We start from the raw sequence: 22,459 nt of genomic DNA on the forward strand, positions 1-22,459 counted from the left end.
AAGGTTACACAACTGGAGAAATGGAAAACCTATGAATGCCTTAAAATTCTATTCAGTAGATGGCAGTAGTGTATACAAAATGAGAGGAAACCAGGCTGAGAGGCACCACAAAGAAAACAATAAATTTTAATCAAAGACACGTTCTCTAAATGATTACTCTAAATCCCTCCATAATTTCTCTCCTTCAGTGAGGATAAACCTGATTTGAAATGAAGAACAAACATCTAACTAGTTTTTAGCTCATTGAGATAACTGCTCAAAATTGGATAGAACCCGTTTTAGAATTAATTTTCCCATGAGGACAGATTAGCCTAGTCTCACTGGCCCTTTGATATAACTGCCCTTCTCTGACTCTGGCTTCTTGGTATAAATTTTTCAATTGTCACTAATTGATATGGTTTGGCTCTGTGTCCCCACCCAAATCTCATCTTGAATTGTAATCCCCATAATCCCTACATGTCAAGGGAGGAACTAGGTGGGAGGTGATTGGATCATGGGGGTGGTTTCCCTCATGCTGTTCTTGTGATAGTGAGTGAGTTCTCATGAGATCTGATGGTTTTATAAAGCAGTTTTCCCTGTTCTTGCTTGCTCTCTCTTGCCTGCCACCATGTAAGACATGTCTGCTTCCCCTTCCGCTATGATTATGTTTCCTGAGGCCTCTCCAGCCATGTGGAACTGTGAGTCAATTAAACCTCTTTTCTTTATAGATTACCAGTCTCTGGTATGTCTTTATGGTAGTGTGAGAATAGACTAATACACTAATGTTTAATGGTAATATATATTTTAGAAAGTGTCTATTTTTGTGGGGGCTGGCAGTTTGGAATAGGTATGAAATCAAAATGTTTTAAGCAATTATCTTTCCACAATGCATAGGACAACAGAGCTCTTCTTATCTTCTGAAAGACAGGTTGCGTCATCTGACGCATTTTCCCAGGTGGGGAAGAGAATACATCAATGTAGTAATAACCCTAGCATCAAATGTAAATATTTTTGGCTTTCCAAAATATATGCATTATAAATACAAAAACATATATGCCTAGAGAAGTAAATATTGGATTTTTACATAAGTGAGTATGCCAGACAGTAAGTTTTTCCCACATTAACTTGATTTAGAGGACTTCTGGGGCCTTCTCTAGCTTCAGTGCTGCCAAGATCTTGCTTGAGGGACTTACAAAGAAGATTCCCTTAGTTGGTTGGCCCAGTTCTGGAGGCAAAGTGCTAACTGAAGTGCTTCAGGATCAAACAAGGTTGACCATGGCACCCATATGCAGAGTCCTCAGACAAGCCCCGGGGCACCCACCTGGAAGTCGGCAGTTACAGAGCCCCCACAGACGTCAATCAGCTCAGTCATGTCGTAATAAGCATCAAAGGTCCACACGCAGCTCTTCAGGTTCAGGTGTTTGTAGAGCTGGATGGTCTTCGGCTCTCGCACACTGCGGTCAAACTGGAAGGGGCGATCATAGCCAGGCCCCAGGGCGGTGCTATCATAGACCACATCATCCAGGAACCCTGCCTCTGCCGGGGAGGGAAGAACAAGGAACGATAACTTGGTTTGTGGACGCCAAGGAGCAGGGTGGGGCGAAGAGCTCACCCTTTCGCACTAAAAGCGCTTTTAGTCACCTGAGACCCTACTAACAAAGCAACCCAGGGCTACCAATGTGCAGGGAGAATGTGAGGGATCTTGGAAAGCGCTTGCTAACTGCTGTTGCCAGGTGTTGAATGGAGGACTCCACCTCTAAGAGACCACAGGAACCAGGGAGGAAAAGGTGAGCAAATGATACAATGAATGAAGGCGGCAGAACTTGGACAGGAAAACACTCTGAAGCTTTGCCTGTTACACCTGGCAAGTCTGGTCCAGTGCTTCATATATGTCCCCATCAGTCGTGAAGAAATGGATTTACTGTATGGCTCATTCATTGGTGAATTATTAAGAGTGATTTTTAAAATTTCTTTTTCGAGACCCCATCTCAAAAAAAAAAAAAAAAAAAGCCAGCACACCTACGTTTGACTACTTCTTCTTGCTCATACAGTTTCTGAACTCTTGGTGGCGGAAAGTCTTAATTTTTTGTTAATGGGTAAATAGCTCACTAATGATGCCTGTAACTCTCACCTGTGCCAGGCAAAAATTATTTAATCAAATACTGCGAAGCACATGAATGGCTCTAAATTAAGGGAGAACTTTATGTAGTAGGGAGCTGAATACAGATACAATTTTAGAATATTAGGGTTAAATTATTTTTTGTTTTTGAGATGGAGTCTCACTCTGTCACCCAGACTAGAGTGCAATGGTGCGATCTCGGCTCACTGAAACCTCCTCCTCCTGGGTTCAAGTGATTCTTCTGTCTCAGCCTCCCGAGTAGCTGGGATTACAGGCGCATGTCACCACACCTGGCTAATTTTTTATGTTTTTAGTAGAGACGGGGTTTCACTGTGTTCCCTAGGCTGGTCTCAAACTCCTAAGCTCAGGCAATCCACCAGCCTTGGCCTCCCAAAGTGCTAGGATTACAGGCATGAGCCACCGTGCCCGGCTGGGTTAAAATTTTTATAGTACTAAAAGCAACTGTAGCATTTTAAACGGGTTGATAAATATCTTAGAATGCTTGAGACCCAGCACCTAGCCCTCTGCCCCATGATGACTAGGTACTCAATTAACATGTCTTGAATTTAATTGCTTTTAAGTAGGAAAAGGTGCAAACTTTAGCATTTAAACATAGTATGTCTCTTCCACTGGCTACAGATGTGGACCAATTAAACTTTCATATGTAGCTCAGTGATTTACGAATAATTTGCACTCAGCTAATTTCTACTGTATAAAGACCATCATGACCAAAAGTGATGCTTAACGAATATGAAAGAGAATATGAATGCATTTCTGTCTTCAGAAACACTGTTAAATGATTCATCATTTGTGAAAAGAGGAAATATGCATTTAATGTGCACTTGCTAAGGTAAACGGAAATGGACAGAATTCTTTGTAAAGTCAAATGTCTGCTGTGGTGAACACAGAGATGCGCTGCCTCAGCTGTCAGCTCCTTCAGCTCTGCGTCAGCTGCACATTGGCTCAGCCCAAGGTCATGCCCTTGCGGGGCAGCCTGCATCCAGTGACTAAGCTAGGTAGGCTATAAGGGTCTGGCTGTGTCAGCTGGAAGTAGGACAAGTCTCTCCAGAGCTCCCTGCCATGGCCGAGATGGCTTTTTCAGCCTGCATTGCAGCTTGACTTCTCCCTCTGCTCAATCCTGTTTCACTCCTTCTCTTTCACAGATATTGATCCCTAATAAACATCTTGTAACCCCAAACTCCCTCTCAGCTCCTGCTTCTGGAGAACTCATCCTATACCATCTTCACTTTAGCTTTCTATAACAGGTTTTTGGAGCACCAATGTAAACATGCTCACTCTAAGAGAATGAAGACACTGAAATATACCATAGTAGGTGCTTTAAAAATGTCAACGCATTTAATCCTCATCTTGAATGGTAGCAACTGTTACTCCCATGTTATAGACAACAGTGGCCCAGAAAGGTCAAACTATATTTGTTCAGTGGAATAAGGATTTGAACCAGTGTGATTCCAAAGTCCTTGTTTCTTCCTGTCCACTGCATTGTCTGAGCTAATGGCATTTGCATGTGTGCTAGGAACGAAAACCACTAATATGTGGATTCTGAGGACCAGAAAACACGAAAAGCAGTTCTCCTCACTCTGGCATATCTCGAAAGTCACTGCACTGGGCTAGCATGGAAAGACCAGTCCTGAACTTGTCAATCTCACCTGAGATGCCTCTCAGGTCATAGGTGGTAACTAAATTGGAGCAGACGTGCTGGTGTCTGTAGATGGACTCAGACAGTAGAAAATGCAAGTTGTGCAACGGCATGGTGGAGATAAGGGGCAGCATTCCATCCTGGTGTGGGATCTGCACCGAAATGTGGATTCTAGGGGGAAAAAAGGCAGAAATAAATGTTTAGCTGACTGCTATAAATGGTCAATAGGACATACTTCTTTCTCATCATCTAATTTGTCTTCACCAATGAGCTACTATTGTTTTTCTTCCTGAAGCTTTCCAGGTAGGATTTCTATCAGAACAGGGGGTACACATATACACATAGTATCATTGCTTCCCTCTAAAAGACCCTCCAGACACAGGACTGACAGCAGTATAGAATTATAGATTTTTTTTCTGTACAGGAAAAGATAACATCACAATCACAAATTAAAGCTTTCCTTTGCTTTTTAATGGAAACTCTTTTTTCAGGAGCTAAAGCTGAGTAACTATAGAGGGTCTGCTCCCCTGCTCTGTCACAGTGAATGCCTATAGAAGTTAGGTAAGGTTGACACTCATATTTCTTTAAGTATTTGAGTCAAAAATATATTGTTGAGCTTTCAAACTCTAAAACCAATTCCTCTACCCAGCCAAATCTGAGAAACTACAATATCCAGCTACTTATACTGTCTCTCCTGACTGAAAACAGTCTTCTGTCTCCAGTCTCTCTGGAAGTCCTGTCAGCACTACGCGTCCAGCCCTGCCAGCCTCAGTCTGCAGTGTGCTGTTCCTTGATCTACATCCTCAGCTCTTAGGCAGCCTTTGGACCAGGAAATCTGTAACTTATTTATATCGGCTGCTATTTCTCGAATGTTTTCAGACTCTGTTTGTCTTGCCTCTCCACTATGAGGACAAGGAGCATTTCCTTCACTTCTTTTGTTTCTCCAGAGCACATAGTGTACAATTCTAAATAAGAAATGAGCTTAATAAATATTGGTTAAGACCGCGACACGACAGTACTTATGGGTCGCATTTTTTGTCATTGTACCAGTTTAAATTTTGAGTGTGTTTATTGAAAGTGTGTTTTGGGTTTATATACTTGTCTCTCTGAGCAAAGAGCCACATTTTTAAGAGGAATCAGAACCTTGGAAGTGAAGAGGAGGGCCTTTTTTCTAGGAAGGGGTCACTAAGATACATTTTATTGTGTCAGGAAAGAAAGAAGTGTGTGCATATTCATTCAAACATGTTTTATTCATACAAAGGAACTCATTTTTCTGAGTTTATGAGCAACTGAGTTGTTCATAAAGGCACACACTTAAATACTATAGTGTTTAATAAATATGCATAGCATACACAAATTCTTTTTTGCTATGCAAAAATGAAAACATCCATTTCCCATCATGGTGGCACAGAAAAAAATTAAGTCCAATGTCTCCTAATTTCTACAATGTTATTATTCATTTGTTCAGTAGATATTTAGGAATGCCTCTTAGATGCCAAGGAGCACTGTACTGGCAGAAGATACTCAAAATACATACTCATGGTCTTCAGGCCTTACCACCTACTAAAGTGCAGAGAGAGTGAATGCTAATAATCTTCTAAAAGAAGCATATACAGGTGCCAGAGAAGCCAGGAGGGGAAGCCTCCAAATTAAATTAGGGGAGATGTTGGAAATGTCCCTAGAAGAGATGCCATGCAGTAGGTATTGTAGGACAGTAGGGTTCCGGCCAGTGGAAGGGGGCTAGGGAGAGTTGAGGTAAGAGCATGGCAGAGGTATGCAACCTATAAGAGTCTGTAGCACTTTGGAAGTTACTCATGATTCCTTGTGGTTGGACTGGCAGGTGAAAATGACAAGGTGAGGAAAAGACTAGGAAGATAGGCATGGGGCCCGAGCTTGAGGGACCTTCACAGATTTAAACTTTTACTGATGCATTCATCATCATATTTTTATTGTGCAGAAGCATCCCTTATTGATCGTCCTGGGAAACACACAAAGGAGACCTGAGATTCACTTCAATCTGTGTGTGGTGGAAGGCACCACCTGCCTGACCTGTTCGGATGCTCCTTATGTTTGACATCCAGGTATTTCAAGGTTGCGATGAAGGACTGAGCCTGGAAGCCTCTGGATGTCCCAGCCACCACTGGTGTGTGGCAGATAGCACTGTCTGTTCCAATGGTAACAATGTTGCTCCTTAAGGGGGTCCCCACATGGCCCACCTTGTCCACAGCCTTGGCCACACAACGCACATGGAACCTCCGGCTGAAGTAAATGCTGTCCAGGACCTACCAGGAAGAATAAATCACCTCCAATGTGAGTACCCTACTTAAACAGCTCCTTATATGATCTGGTTCAAGGTAATTTGTAAAGGTCATCCATCCACCCATCCATTGATTGTTCCATTTATTCATTCATTCATCACATAAGTATTGACTTATAACTATGAACCAGACACTCGAGAGAGATCAGTGAGTACTTACAGCCTAAGGGGGTAAGATAGTCAACGAGCAAGTAGACAGACGTGGAGCACAAGCCCATAGATGAATGATTTCCATTAATAGTATTGTTCTCTTTATATACTAGGCTCAGCAGAAGGACGATCCAAGTGTTATTCAGGCTTCTAGCAAGACTGGTTGGCCTCCAAGTCATGTTGCTGAGAGCATGATGTCAGGAGACAGAGGAAATATGCTTCCTTCCCAGGAATTCTCATGGTCTCTTTATCCTACTTTTATCCTCCCTCCATCCCATCTCCCTACCAGTGACCACACACTGCAAGGGTTATAATAACCTGCAGGCTTGAAGCTGAGAACTTGGCCTCTGACATCTTCTGGCCTTTGAAGTTCTTTCCACAGATTCCTCCAAGTCCCCAAACATACAGAAGCCCTAAGAGTGCTTAACTCAATCTATGCAGAGGCAATGTAGGTCACCAGGACTCTTTAGGTTATGTGTGCATTTACATAGGGAAGTATATAACAAGAAAAATTAATCAGTAGTTCTGTGTGCCACAGACCTCTCACAAAGCAATCACACAAACTTACACATTTTACCCATGAAAACAATTTTCACTGAAGTCCATTAAAAATTAAAGATTTTTCCAATAGACTTTTTTAATTAGCTGCCAATGCTTTATTTATTTATATATACATGAACTTAGTATAGAAGGGATTTGAGGCATCCTACAAGAATGCATATAATAGAATGGCATTAAATAAATAATTGAAGAAATCAAGATAAAGCAAAGGAAACTAGGGTAAAGGGTATTAGTCACAAATTCATTGCAAGAAGAAAACCTGAAGCATACAGTCATAAATTTATCTGTTAAAAATGTACATTTGGCTCCAACCAGATCAAACCTCCTTTACGGTTTTGTTGAAGAGAGAAATAGACACTTAAGAAACAACAAGCTGGTAATTCTTGCCATGTTGATTTTTTAATAATAGAGAAGACTATTTAAATTTGAGCTAGGTTATGTTGCAAGAGAATTGCTCTTCAGGCCTTTCTGAATAAGCTGTGCCAAAAAGAGTGGGTATGAATGACCCGGCATTATCCAAAGCCTCCCATCTATGTCTAATGGCTTTCCTCTGCTATTATCCCATCCCAGTGAAGCTCTTATTACAGGCCGGGCGTGGTGGCTCAAGCCTGTAATCCCAGCACTTTGGGAGGCCGAGGCGGGCGGATCACGTGGTCAAGAGATCGAGACCACCCTGGCTAACACGGTGAAACCCCGTCTCTACTAAAAATACAGAAAAATTAGCCGGGCGTGGTGGCGGGCGCCTGTAGTCCCAGCTACTCGGGAGGCTGAGGCAGGAGAATGGCGTGAACCCGGGAGGCGGAGCTTGCAGTGAGCCGAGATTGCACCACTGCACTCCAGCCTGGGCGACAGAGCAAGACTCCGTCTCAAAAAAAAAAAAAAAAAAAAAAAAAAAAAAAAAAAAAGAAGCTCTTATTACAGTGGGAATAAGCTGTGGAATGAATAGGAAAATCTAGAGAAATTTGGTCTGAAAGAAATCTCTGACGTCTAAAATCATTCAGTGACATAATTTTAGGCAAGAATTGTTGAATGCTTACTACATGCCAGGTACTATACTCAGTCTGTATCTCAATTGCTTTCCGCTCACTTTTGGAAGAGAACCAGCTTTATCAGTGTGATGTGCAGGATCACTGTGATGGACTGTTTGTTAAGGTTGGGAAAACATACTATTCATTGTTCTCTGATGGTGTCAGGGGTGTTCGTCTCTAAGCTTTTTGAGGAGAGCAACTGCTGCACAAATGTCTTTTCATGGCCTCCCATAGAGCTTTGTAAAGTGCTGATCATTCAGCAGCCATTCTATTCTTTTATTTAATAACTGGTCCCCACTATGTGCCATCGATGTCCTGGCCATTTTGGGCCATGTTTCTACTGCATTATAGAAATGTGGTAGAAACTTTGGTTCATGTCCATAAGGAGTTTATGTGCTAATACTTATTGAATGATTGAAGATACATTAATAGTAATCAACAGTGCCTATCTGGAGTTTTTCACTGACTTTGTCATTTATAGGTCACATTTTTCAATGACCTTGTCAAGTAGCTAAGCAGAAGAATTATTACTTTGCAGATCAGGAGACTGAGACTCAGAGAGATTAAGTAACCTCTTAACATTACTTAGTTTAAAACAGGCAGAACCAGGATTTGCAAACAGGTCTTCTAACTAGCTTAGTTTTCTATTACAGCATATAACCTTTTCTTATGTATAAGAGTAAAAAGACTGTGCACCTGCCTATTTTATTCCAAATGCCATGCATGGACCACAAGGAATTTGATTATCTGAGTAACAAAGAGCAACACCAGTTCTCTCCCAGGGAGGGAGAACCAGGCCCAGACCCCCAGACCTACCATGTGGTTGACACTGGTGAATGGTGTGTTGTCAGTGATGGTTTCAAAGGGAGACCGGGCCCCATTGCCATCAGTGGGGGCAGCCACTTCCCAGCTGAACTGCACAGATGTCTGGTTGATGCCGGCCTCACTGCAGCGCTCCTTCATGACAGCATATCTGGGGAAATGAGGGTCGCAGGGAGTGACACAGACCAGCGGGTAACCTGGGGAGGGGGATTTCTTGACTCCTTCCTTGGTAACTTCTTCCACATGGTCGTAGTCAGCAAGTGTGACCACCTGCAAAAGAGCAACAAAGCTTCAGTTCAGGTTGGGTATTGGCAAGATCAGAGAACTAAGGCCCCTTTCTTTAGACATCCACAAGATCTCTTAGTGTCTACAGGTTCTTTGAAATATAACAGGAGAAGTTTTTATAATTCTTTGCCAGGCATCCTTAAAAGATACTGCAGATCTTTAGTGGTGGAGAAGATCCTTCTACTGGTTGGGCTAGAAGCTTTATTATCCTTTTAATTTTATTCCTAAATCAGAGCCCTATCACTCATGTAAAAAAATACTCTGATTTTCCTGCACATTGGAACCAAAGCTGTATCATGAACAGCAGTTGCTAGTTTAAAGTTGCATTAAATATCTGATGGTATATAGTAGAATATTTGGCAAAATAAGAGTAAATAGAGGTGGTATATTTCTTACATGGCCAAATAAGAGACACATTTTGAAATAATCATCATTCTTTTCTAATATATGAGACAAGTTAGCGGAAGTTAGAAGGCTTCTTCTGATTGCTTCACAATTACGGGTTAAATTTTCCTTGGCAATCTCTAGGTGTTTTCCTCTTAATTGTAAGGACAGTGCATTCATTCTATTCACCCCAAGTTAGGAAATCTGGTACTACCTTCCCACAGGTACTTAATTCTATAAATATGGTGAATATGTGGGATGATAGATATGAGGTAGTATTACCTTCTTACTCTTCTAAGTCCCATCAAAGAAATGAGAAGATCAATTGTATTGTATTTTCTATCTTTATCAGACTAAGATACCAACAGGATTTGGTCTCACTTTTAGGTCAGAACTGGGTTTCTTACCCTCAACACTATTGACATTTGTGCCAAATAATTCCCTTTGTTGTCAGGGGCTGCCCTGTGCATTATGGGATGTTTAGGAGTATCCCTGGCTTTTACCCAGTAGATACTAGCAGCACCTGGTGTGACAACTGTGACAACCAAAAATGTCTCCAGACATTGCTTAAATGTCCTCTGGAAAGGGGAGAATGGAAGGCAAGATGGCTCCTAGTTGGGAACCACTGGGTTAGAAGAATAAAGAAATAGAGTACTTCTCTCCAGTTCTCATCTACTAGTCACTTAAAACAGCAATCCTTTGGGTCAAGCAACTCACAATGGGTGGTGCTGGCAATATGAGGCTCCCTGCTGCCTCCTGGTCTAGAATCGTCACCGTGGCCGTAGTCACATCCCCAAGAACTGCTTCCACTGGGTCATCTGGGCCAAGGACTAGTGAGAATGATTCATGCCATTCCCGGTCTTCATTGGACAGGATCTCAACTTTAAAAAAGATATGATCCACACCTTTGCCAAGGACAGAACAAAAAGAGAGCAAAGGCTTCATTAGGAAACACACTCAAGAGAGTGCAGCTTGGCAATGCTGAGACATCATGTTAAAATATGTTCTTTCTTTTTAGTGGTGTTCTATAAATGCAGTGGTTGCTAATCACTTTAGCCCCATCTCAAGTGAGGAATCTTTTTTACAGACCAAATTCCACCTGTGGTAAAGGCTCAGTATAGAAGATTTACTGTTCAACTCCATATGAGGATTAATGGCCCCTGCCTGACACTGGCTGGCAGTAATAAAAATCTATGATCCAAAATATACTTTACCCTGGTTATGAGTTTTTTTGCTTAATTTTTCTTTCCCCCTTACATTTTGCATGAGCTCCTGTTTGGCTGTGAGGGCTTGCACATACAGATATCCTTCAATGCTGTCTCCTGAGAAGCTGTGGCTCAAGGTTATCTACCAAGCCAGCCTCCACAAAGATGGTAACATGGAGGGTGAATGACCTGGAACAGGTGAGGGTTCAAGCCTTAAAGACCCACTTCGGGGACCGTTCCAAGATGGCCGAATAGGAACAGCTCTGGTCTGCAGCTCCCAGCATGACTGACACAGAAGACAGGTGATTTCTCCATTACCAACTGAGGTACCTGGTTCATCTCACTGGGAATGGTTGGACAGTGGGTGCAGCCCATGGAAGGTGAGCTGAAGCAGGGAGGGGCATTGCCTCACCCGGGAAGTGCAAGGGGTTGGGGGATTTCCCTTTCCTAGCTAAGGGAAGCTGTGACAGACTGTACCTGGAAAAATGGGACACTCCTGCCCAAATACTGCACTTTTCCCACAGTCTTAGCAACCAGCTGACCAGGGGATTCTCTCCCACGCCTGACTCGGGGGTACCACACCCATGAAGCTTTGCTCGCTGCTAGCGCAGCAGCCTGAGATCAACCTGCGAGGCTGTAGCCTGGTGGGGGTAGGGGTGTCTGCAATTGCTGAGGCTTGAGTAGGTAAACAAAGTGGCTAGGAAGCTCGAACTGGGGGGAGCCCACCACAGCTCAGGAAGGCCTACTGCCTCTATAGACTCCACCTCTGTGGGCAGGGAACTAGCTGAACAAAAGCCAGCAGAAACTTCTGCAGACTTAAACGTCCCTGTCTGACAGTTCTGAAGAGAGCAGTTGTTCTCCCAGCATGGCATATGAGCTCGGAGAACAGAGACTGCCTCCTCAAGTGGGTCCCTTACCCCTCTGTAGCCTAACTGGGAGACATCTCCCAGTGGGGGCTGATGAACACCACATATAGGCGTGTGCCTCTCTGAGATGAAGCTTCCAGAGGAAGGATCAGGCAGCAATATTTGCTGTTCTGCAATATTTGCTGTTCTACAGCCTCTGCTGGTGATACCCAGGCAAACAGGGTCTGGAGAGGACTTCCAGCAAACTCCAACAGACTTGCAGCTGAGGGATCTATTAGAAGGAAAACTAACAAACAGAAAGGAATGGCAGCAACATCAACAAAAAGGACATCCACACCGAAACCCCATCTGTAGGTCACCAACATCAAAGACCAAAGGTAGATAAAACCACAAAGATGGGGAGAAATCAGAATAGAAAAGCTGAAAATTCTAAAAACAGAGTGCCTCTTCTCCTCCAAAGGATCACAGCTCCTCACCAGCAACGGAACAAAGATGGATGGAGAATGACTTTGGCGAGTTGACAGAAGTAGGCTTCAGAAGGTCGGTAATAACAAACTTCTCTGAGCTAAAGGAGCATGTTCTAACCCATCACAAGGAAGCCAAAAACCTTGAAAAAATGGTAGATGAATGGCTAACTAGAATAAACAATGTCGAGAAGACTTTAAATGACCTGACTGAGCTGAAAACCATGGCACAAGAGCTTCATGATGCATGCACAAGCTTCAATAGGCAATTCAATCAAGTGGAAGAAAGGATATCAGTGATTGAAGATCAAATTAATGAAATAAAGTGAGAAGAGAAGTTTAGAGAAAAAAAGAATAAAAAGAAATGAATAAATCCTCCAAGAAATATAGGACTATGTGAAAAGACAAAATCTCCATTTGATTGGTGTACCTGAAAATGATGAGGAGAATGGAACCAAGTTGGAAAACACTCTTCAGGATATTATCCAGGAGAAATTCCCCAACCTGGCAGGCCAGGCCAACATTCAAATTGAGGAAATACAGAGAACACCACAAAGATACTCCTCAAGAAGAGTAACCCCAAGACACATAATTGTCAGATTCACCAAGGTTGAAATGAAGGAAAAAATGTTAAGGGCAGCCAGAGAGAAAGGTCGGATTACCCACAAAGGGAAGCCCATCATACTAACAGCAGATCTCCTGGCAGAAACCCTACAAGCCAGAAGAGAGTGGGGGACAATATTCAATATTCTTAAAGAAAAGAATTTTTCAAACCAGAATTTCATATCCAGCCAAACTAAGCTTCATAAGTGAAGGAGAAATAAAATCCTTTACAGACAAGCAAATGCTGAGAGATTTTGTCACCACCAGGCCTGCCTTACAAGAGCTCCTGAAGGAAGCACTAAACATGGAAAGGAACAACCAGTACCAGCCACTGCAAAAACATGCCAAATTGTAAAGACCATTGATGCTATGAAGAAACTGCATCAATTAATGGGCAAAATATCCAGCTAACATCATAATGACAGGATCAAATTCACACATAACAATATTAACCTTAAATGTAAATGGGCTAAATGCCCCCAATTAAAAGACACAGACTGGCAAATTGGATAAAGAGTCAAGACCCATCATTGTGCTGTATTCAGGAGATCCATCTCACATGCAGAGACACACATATGCTCAAAATAAAGGGATGGAGGAAGATCTACCAAGCAAATGGAAAGCAAAAGAAAAATGCAGGGGTTGCAATCCTAGTCTCTGATAAAACAGACTTTAAACCAACAAAGAGCAAAAGAGACAAAGAAGGCCATTACATAATGGTAAAGGGATCAATTCAACAAGAAGAGTTAACTATCCTAAATGTATGTACACCCAATACAGAAGTATCCAGATTCATAAAGCAAGTCCTTAGAGACTACAAAGATATTTAGATTCCCACACAATAATAATGGGAGACTTTAACACCCCACTGTCAGTCAATATTAGACAAACCAATGAGACAGAAGGTTGATAACGATATCCAGGACTTGAACTTAGCTCTGTAGCAAGCAGACCTAACAGACAGCTACAGAACTCCCCACTCAAAATCAACAAAATATACATTCTTCTCAGCACCACATCACATTTATTCTAAAATTGACCACATAATTGGAAGTAAAGTACTCCTCAGCAAATGGAAAAGAACAGAAATCACAACAAACTGTCTCTCAGACCACAGTGCAATCAAATTAAAACTCAGGATTAACTAAACTCACCCAAAACTGCACAACTTCATGGAAACTGAACAATCTGCTCCCGAATGACTACTGGGTACATAATGAAATTAAGGCAGAAATAAAGATGTTCTTTGAAACCAATGAGAACAAAGACACAATGTACCAGAATCTCTGGGACACATTTAAAGCAGTGTGTAGAGGGAAATTCATAGCACTAAATGTTCACAAGAGAAAGCAAGAAAGATCTAAAATTGACACCCTAACATCACAATTAAAAGGACTAGAGAAGCAAGAGCAAACAAATTCACAAGCCACCAAAAGGCAAGAAATAACTAAGATCAGAATAGAACTGGAGGAGATAGAGACACAAAAAACCCTTCAAACAAATCAAGGAATTCGGAAGCTGGTTTTTTGAAAAGATCAACAAAATTCATAGACCACTAGCAAGACTAATAAAGAAGAAATGAGAGAAGAATCAAACAGATGCAATAAAAAATGATAAAGGGGATATCACCACTGATCCCACAGAAATACAAACTACCATCAGAGAATACTATAAACACCTCTATGCAAATAAACTAGAAAACTTAGAAGGAATGAATAAATTCCTGGACACATACACCCTCCCAAGACTAAACCAGGAAGAAGTGGAATCTCTGAATAGACCAATAACAGGCTCTGAAATTGAGGCAATAATTAATAGCCTACCAACCAAAAAAAGTCCAGGACCAGATGGATTCACAGCCAAATTCTCTCAGAGGTACAAAGAAGAGCTGGTACCATTCCTTCTGAAAATATTCCAAACAATAGAAAAAGAGGTAATTCTTCCTAACTCATTTTATGAAGCCAGAATCATCCTGATGCCAAAGCCTGGCAGAGACACAACAACAAAAGAGATTTTTAGACCAATATCCCTGATGAACATCAATGCGAAAATCCTCAATAAAATACTGGCAAACCGAATCCAGCAGCACATCAAAAAGCTTATCCACTGCAATCAAGTTGGCTTCATCCCTGGGATGCAAGGCTGGTTCAACATATGCAAATCAATAAAGGTAATCCATCACATAAACAGAACCAATGACAAAAACCACATGATTATCTCAATAGATGCAGAAAAGGCCTTCAACAAAATTCAACAGCCCTTCATGATAAAAACTCTCAATAAACTAGGTATTGATGGAACATATCTCAAAATAATAAGAGCTATTTATGACAAACCCATAGCCAATATCATATTGAATGGGCAAAAACTGGAAGCATTCCCTTTGAAAACTGGCACAAGACAGGGATGCCCTCTCTCACCACTCCTATTCAACACAGTATTGGAAGTTCTGGCCAGGGCGATCAGGCAAGAGAAAGAAATAAAGGGTATTCAATTAGGAAAAGAGGAAGTCAAATTGCCCCTGTTTGCAGATGACATGATTGTATATTTAGAAAACCCCATCATCTCAGCCCAAAATCTCCCTAAGCTGATAAGCAACTTCAGCAACGTTTCAGGACACAAAATCAATGTGCAAAAATCACAAGCATTCCTATACAACTATAATAAACAGAGAGCCAAATCATGAGTGAACTCCCATTCACAATTGCTACAAAGAGAATAAAATATCTAGGAATCCAACTTACAAGGGACATGAAGGACCTCTTCAAGGAGAACTACAAACCTCTGTTCAACGAAATAAAGGAGGACACAAACAAATGGAAGAACATTCCATGCTTATGGATAAGAAGAATCAATATTGTGAAAATGGCCATACTGCCCAAGGTAATTTATAGATTCAATGCCAGTCCCCATCAAGCTACCAATGACTTTCTTCACAGAATTGGAAAAAAACTACTTTAAATTTCATATGGAACCAAGAAAGAGCCCTCATTGCCAAGACAGTCCTAAGCAAAAAGAACAAAGCTGGAAGCGTCACGATACCTGACTTCAAACTATACTACACGGCTACAGTAACCAAAACAGCATGGTACTGGTACCAAAAGAGATATGTAGACCCATGGAACAGAACAGAGGCCTCAGAAATAACACCACACATTTACAACCATCTGATCTTTGACAAACCTGACAAAAACAAGCAATGGGGAAAGAATTCTCTACTTAATAAATGGTGCTGAGAAAACTGGCTAGCCATATATACAAAGCTGAAACTGGATCCCTTCCTTACACTTTTTACAAAAATTAATTCAAGATGGATTAAAGACTTAAATGTTAGACCTAAAACTATAAAAACCCTAGAAGAAGACCTAGGCAATACCATTCAGTACATAGGCATGGGTAAGGACTTCATGACTAAAACACTAAAAGCAATGGCAACAAAAGCCAAAATTGACAAATGGGATCTAATTAATTCCATTGGTCATCAGAGAAATGCAAATTGAAACCACAATGAGATACCATCTCATGCCAATTAGACTGGCAATCATTAAAAAGTCAGTAAACAACAGATTCTGGAGAGGATGTGGAGAAATAGGAATGCTTTTATACTGTTGGTGGGAGTGTAAAAAGTTCAACCATCGTGAAAGACAGTGTGGCAATTCCTCAAGGATCTAGAACCAGAAATACCATTTGACCCAGCGATCTCATTACTGGGTATATGCCCAAAGAATTATAAATTATGCTACTATAAAGACACATGCACACATACGTTTATTGTGGCACTATTAACAATAGCAAAGACTTGGAACCAACCCAAATGGCCATCAATAATAGACTGGATTAATAAAATGTGGCACATATACACCATGGAATGCTATGTGGCCATAAAAAAGGATGAGTTCATGTCCTTTGCAGGGACATGGATGAAGCTGGAAACCATCATTCTTAGCAAACTATCACAAGGACAGAAAACCAAACATTGCATGTCCTCACTCATAGGTGGGAACTGAACGATGAGAACACTTGGACACAGGGCAGGGAACATCACACACTGGGGCCTGTTGGGGGATGAGGGGCTGGGGGAGGGATAGCATTAGGAGGAATACCTAATGTAAATGACGAGTTAATGGGTGCAGCAAACCAACATGGCACATGCATACCTATGTAACAAACCTGCACGTTGCGCACATGTACCCTAGAACTTAAAGTATATATGTAAAAAGAGACCCACTTCTTTTTTTGTAAGGTGAGTTTCTGAAGGTGTAAATACCTCGGTGAAGTTAAAGCCCCTTTCCTAGTCTACAGACATCTGGGCTAAGTTCCTTCTAGACCTATCCTTTCCCCAGATCTTTATGCAGAAAAGTAAAAAGTGAAAGACAGTTCCATGTGGAGATATGGAAGGAGGGCATCTAGCTTTCCAGCAAACATCAGTCAGACACAGATGGTATGGAGCCAGAAGCCCTTTAAAGCTCTGGTGAGTGGAGAAAAAATAGAGATCCTCCACCTCCAACCCCCATCATTTCTGAGGGCATTATTTTCTCCCTCCACTTGCCAAGACAGCTCTGAAAAGTTCTCCTAGCACTGTTGCCCTCCTCTGGCTACGTCGCAAATGGTGTCAGGATCTATACCAGTTAGATTTCAGAAAGTTCTATGAAGAAACCTAGCATACAGTTCGACCCTTTTCCTGTCTCATTCTCCCCATCAGATTAATATTTAAATGTCCTCTGAAAGGGGGAGAGTGGAAGATCACAGACCTTTAAGCTGTGATCTATGACCTGAACTCCATCTCTCTCTTTTTCCAAACTCATCACCATATAAATTTTGTTTTGGAAAGTCCAAAACTGGGTATCCTGTTTCCTAGCAGATATTAAACCACTTGAACACAGGGATTGTGCCTTTCAGATGTAGTAATCCCTGATTGACCCAGCACAGCACTTCTCAGCAATATTTGTTGAATGGTGCCAGTTATGTGTGTATTTTTTTTAACCAAGTGATCCTATCATTCAACCGAATCTTAGGCTAACAAAAAATTCTTTACCATCTCACACCAGTTAGAATGGCCATCATTAAAAAGTCAGGAAACAACAGGTGCTGGAGAGGATGTGGAGGAATAGGAACACTTTTACACTGTTGGTGGGACTGTAAACTAGTTCAACCATTGTGGAAGTCAGTGTGGCAATTCCTCAGGGATCTAGAACTAGAAATACCATTTGAACCAGCCATCCCATTACTGGGTATATACCCAAAGGATTATAAATCATGCTGCTATAAAGACACATGCACATGTATGTTTATTGCGGCACTATTCACAATAGCAAAGAGTTGGAACCAACCCAAATGTCCAACAACGATAGACTGGATTAAGAAAATGTGGCACATATACACCATGGAATACTATGCAGCCATAAAAAATGATGAGTTCATATCCTTTGTAGGGACATGGATGAAACTGGAAAACATCATTCTCAGTAAACTATCGCAAGGACAAAAAACCAAACACCACATGTTCTCACTCATAGGTGGGAATTGAACAATGAGAACTCATGGACACAGGAAGGGGAACATCACACTCCGGGGACTGTTGTGGGGTGGGGGTAGGGGGGAGGGACAGCATTAGGAGATATACCTAATGCTAAATGACCAGTTAATGGGTGCAGCAAAACAACATGGCACATGGATACATATGTAACAAACCTGCACATTGTGCACATGTACCCTAAAACCTAAAGTATAATAATAAAAAAAAATTATTTTAAGCGAACCAAAATGCCCAGCATGGTCTAAAGTAAGAGACCTATTTCTTTTTCCCCCATGTCATTTTTACGAATTAGAAATTTCACCTGCAATCTCAAATGTGTGCTTAAAAATGCTTTATGCTATTGGAACTACTGTTTTCCTTTTTCATTTATCTGTTTATTCCTTTCTTCAAATATAAGATTTCTGCCCCTCTATTAAGTAAAACCCACAGATTGAGGTGGGCATTCAATTACCAGGACTGAACTTCAAGACTCGGCTCTTTGGGTAATAGTCCACACCAGACTGGGCAGAGCCATCCCGCGTGCTGCAGCGAACCTTGGAGGTCCTGTTCTGATCCCCTCTGCGGATCACCTTGATGTTCAGAATCGCAATGGCATCTGGGCCTGCGGGTTCCCGGACCTGGTATGCAGCTTCTTCAAACTCAATGGTGGGGGCTAAGGAAATGCGGTTAGGAAAACAAGAGCCAGTTAGAATAGCACAAAGGATTCAGACTCCCAGGAAAACACCTTATAATGACAAAAAGAAATTGTTCACATTAGTTAACAGTATGAAGGCAAAATGGCTTGCAGTCATAAAACTCAATCAGTATTTACTGCTAAACAATGCTTTGGAAAAAGATATTTATTTGTGATTCTGCAGGAGTTATGTCTCACATGTTCCTTATTAAAAACAATATAATGGGTGGAATTATTTGTAGAGACTTTGAAATTCATGATGTCTAAGTTTCCATCTCGGCACTACAGTTCACAGAATATTTTAAAATTTGAACAGTTTATCAAGGGACTGAGACATAGTAGGCCCTAGATGAATACCTATCATATAAATCAACTTTTCATTCATGAGATATGAATTTCAAAGGTTTATAATTTATCTCATTTATATACTACTTAAATTCACCAAGTCCACCCCTCACCTCTGGTCCTTTGGACCCCCTACTCTTAGTGCTCTCACCTCCCCATCCTCAGCTTTTCTTAATTTCCTATAAGCTATATAGGTAAGTATGGGTGCTTTCAGTGACTGGCTACAAGAGTAATTCAGGAACACAAGATTTCCTAATGGAATCCTGTTGCTAGGAAATGATTAATAATATATTCAACCTGGGCAACATAGTGAGACCTCATCTCTACAAATAATTAAAAAATAGCCAGGCATGGTGGCACGTGCCTGTGGTCGCAGCTACTCAAGAGGTTGAGGTGGGAGACTCACTTGAGCCCTGGTGGTCGAGGCTACAGTGAGCCATAATTGCCCCACTGCACTCCAGCCTGGGCGACAAAGCAAAACTCCATCTCAGATAAATAAATAAATAAAATAATGTATTGATTTTTACCAAAAAATTCAAATCATGTCTTCTTTTCTATTATATCTCATGGGGAAGGGTGGGGTGGTGGTAGAGAGAGTGAGATAAAAAGATGGAAAAATTGAGAGTAATGATAACTTTTATACCATTTTGAGTATATCATAGAATATGGCAGAAATTTCTACTTTCTGTATTTATTTGACTTTCCCTCTCAGAAAGTCAAATCTTCCTAACTGTAGAAGATAAGCCTCATTTGAGGTTTTATAGTTTTTTTTTTTATTATTATTGTACTTTAAGTTTTAGGGTACATGTGCACAATGTGCAGGTTTGTTACTTATGTATCCACGTGCCATGTTGGTGTGCAATGTTGGTGTGCGAGGTTTTATAGTTTTTAATAAGAATGCCCTTTGAAATCTAGGAGGGCCACTGCAGCACAGCATAAATCTCTTTTTTTTTTTTTTCTTTGAGACAGAGTTTTGTTCTTATTGCCCAAGCTGGAGTGCAATGGCGTGATCTCAGCTCACTGCAACTTCCGCCTCCTAGGTTTGAGCCACCTGAGTAGCTGGGATTACAGGCGCATGCCACCACGCCTGGCTAATTTTGTATTTTTAGTAGAGACAGGGTTTCTCCATGTTGGTCAGGCTGGTCTTGAACTCCCAACCTCAGGTGATCTGCCTGCCTTGGCCTCCCAAGGTGCTGGGATTACAGGCGTGAGCCACTGCACCCGGCCTTTTTAAAAATTATACTTTAAGTTCTGGGATACATGTGCAGAACGTGCAAGTTTGTTACAAGCCACATGTGCCATTGACCCATCACCTACATTAGGTATTTCTCTTAATGCTATCCTTCCCCTAGGGCCCCGTCCCCGTCGACAAGCCCCAGTATATGGTGTTCCTCTCCCTGTGTCCATGTGTTCTCATTGTTCAGCTCCCACTTACGAGTGAGAACATGTGGTGTTTGGTTGTCTGTTCTTGTGTTAGTTGCAGCAGAGTATAAATCTTATTTCCCTGCGCCTCAGTGATGGATTTTCTGTGTACCTGGGAGAGGTTCACTTTGGGATCTGAACTTGAGTCTCCTGGGGTCAAGGACTAATTCAACTTTGAGGCTGGAGTTGCTTATTTTATCCAATGTCCAAGTTAGTTACTGATATTTCCCTAGAAACCCTAAGAGTCACTTAAGAGTATACTTAAGAGTATAGATTCTAGAATCAGACAGAATGAAGTTCACATCCAGGTTTGCTGTTTACAGCTGTGTAACTAAGAGTGCAAATTATATAGCTTTGCTGAGGTTCAGTTTCTTTATTCATAATATAGAAATAATAGCACCAACCTCAAGAAATTCTTTCCAGTATTAAATAAGATAATATAATATGCTTAGCATAGTTCTTAGTATACGGTATTCAATAAAAAGAGCTATCACTATTTGTAACATTATTATCTGTTCACTCATTAAAATATCTATTTAAGTGAAACAATTATGTCCCATTTTGAAACAGGTTTTGTCTTCCCTGGTGCCTGGGTCATTCTTGGCTAACACCTGACTATAGAGCTTAAGTTTTTTTTTTAGGTTAGTAGGCCAAATCAATTAGAGAGAAGAAAACTGAGAAATTAGACTTTTCCAGGAAGGTGGCAGTGTTTTAAATCAGTTCATTGGATTCCACTGATTCCAACTGTATTTCCAATCCTGCTCCTGAACTACAGTGACTTAATGGCTTTTATTCTCTGTCTTAGCATTTCTGTCTCAGCTTTTGACCACAATCATTCCATATCTCCTAGCACTGTGGTAAGGAATAATGATATTAAAAATACCTATGAATTTTTTGGATCTCTGTAGAGGGAGATCATTTGCCACCAACATTTTATATAAATACTCAGAGAATGTTATCAGTAGGCATTCTTAAAGCACTTTTATTTTTCAAAATAAAATTAGTTAATAACTAATAATTAAACATCAGTTTAACTAATTATCGTTAAATATAAATCAAAATAAAATTAGTTAATAACTAATAATTAGTTAAACATCAGTTTATGTCCCCTCAACCTAAGAGTAACTAAAGCTAATTTCTTCTGTTACCATCTTCATCATTGGATATGGTGATGGTGGCCATGTTATTCTTTCCAATTCTAGCTCCACTCCAGTGGTTTCCAAGAGGAAGGCCGAGGTAGACTCTGAACTGTTCCTCTGGCTCAAACAGGGAGTCATCATGGATATAGACCGTACAGTTCTTCACCTAGAGCCAATGGCACAAGACAGATTAAAATTTTCAGCAAGATCAGTGATTTGCTTGGTTTTCCTAGAAAATTATTTTTCTTCTTTATCGCATCACAAAGTCAACACAAATTCAAAAGGATCCAGTTTCATTTATAAAACAAAATGTTCAAATTTAACAGTTCACGCTTGAGTGGGAACCACCTATATGTGGAGACTTGTATTAGAACATGCCAAACCATTTTTAATTATTGGTGATGAATTATGAAAAACAAGATCAACAAAACAAAGAACCCACTAAAAAGCATATGTAGAACATCTGTGTATGTTCCCTCATTTTTTTTCTGGGCTGCTTAATATATTTTCACATATTAAAATAGGTAGATTTTTGATGACGGGGGTTTAACATACTGATTAAACTTCCTGGAGAGTTGAGTAACACTTCTTTTCCTTTGTAAAGATTGAAGTCTTATAAGGAAATCAGAAAGGCTTTGTGTTAGGCTAAAGATACCTTTAAATGCCAAATAATTTTCAAATCTGCTGCCAAATGATATCACATCTGAAAACTGCTGAGTACAGAAAGTCTGAGACTACAGTCCAAATCCCTGTTTGATGGAAAGAAACCAAGTGTTTCTCAACAGAATATTCTCTACTGAGGATTGTATTTTTGAGAAAATGTAAAATATGGTCACAACATTTCAGATAACACAGCAGCCTCATTAGTAGAGTCATGTGATGTAAAGGAGGATATTTTTAGTGG

At 40.8% G+C, this 22,459-nt stretch overlaps 1 protein-coding gene across 1 annotated transcript in view; it reads right to left on the bottom strand.

The window, feature by feature from the left end:
• Nucleotides 1-22,459, bottom strand: part of FRAS1 (Fraser extracellular matrix complex subunit 1) — a 461,949-nt gene that overhangs the window by 25,300 nt on the left and 414,190 nt on the right. Inside the window, exons 60-66 of the mRNA XM_032149306.2 lie at nt 21,565-21,721; nt 18,428-18,628; nt 10,020-10,207; nt 8,628-8,903; nt 5,805-6,037; nt 3,766-3,926; nt 1,301-1,515 (exon numbers count right to left, since the gene is read on the bottom strand). Coding sequence (XP_032005197.1) covers nt 1,301-1,515; nt 3,766-3,926; nt 5,805-6,037; nt 8,628-8,903; nt 10,020-10,207; nt 18,428-18,628; nt 21,565-21,721 — 1,431 coding nt within the window. The remainder of the gene's footprint in view (nt 1-1,300; nt 1,516-3,765; nt 3,927-5,804; nt 6,038-8,627; nt 8,904-10,019; nt 10,208-18,427; nt 18,629-21,564; nt 21,722-22,459) is intronic.

This window comes from Hylobates moloch, unplaced genomic scaffold (genome assembly GCF_009828535.3).
Source record: "Hylobates moloch isolate HMO894 unplaced genomic scaffold, HMol_V3 SCAFFOLD_2, whole genome shotgun sequence".
In the NCBI taxonomy this organism is placed as follows: Eukaryota; Metazoa; Chordata; class Mammalia; order Primates; family Hylobatidae; genus Hylobates; species Hylobates moloch.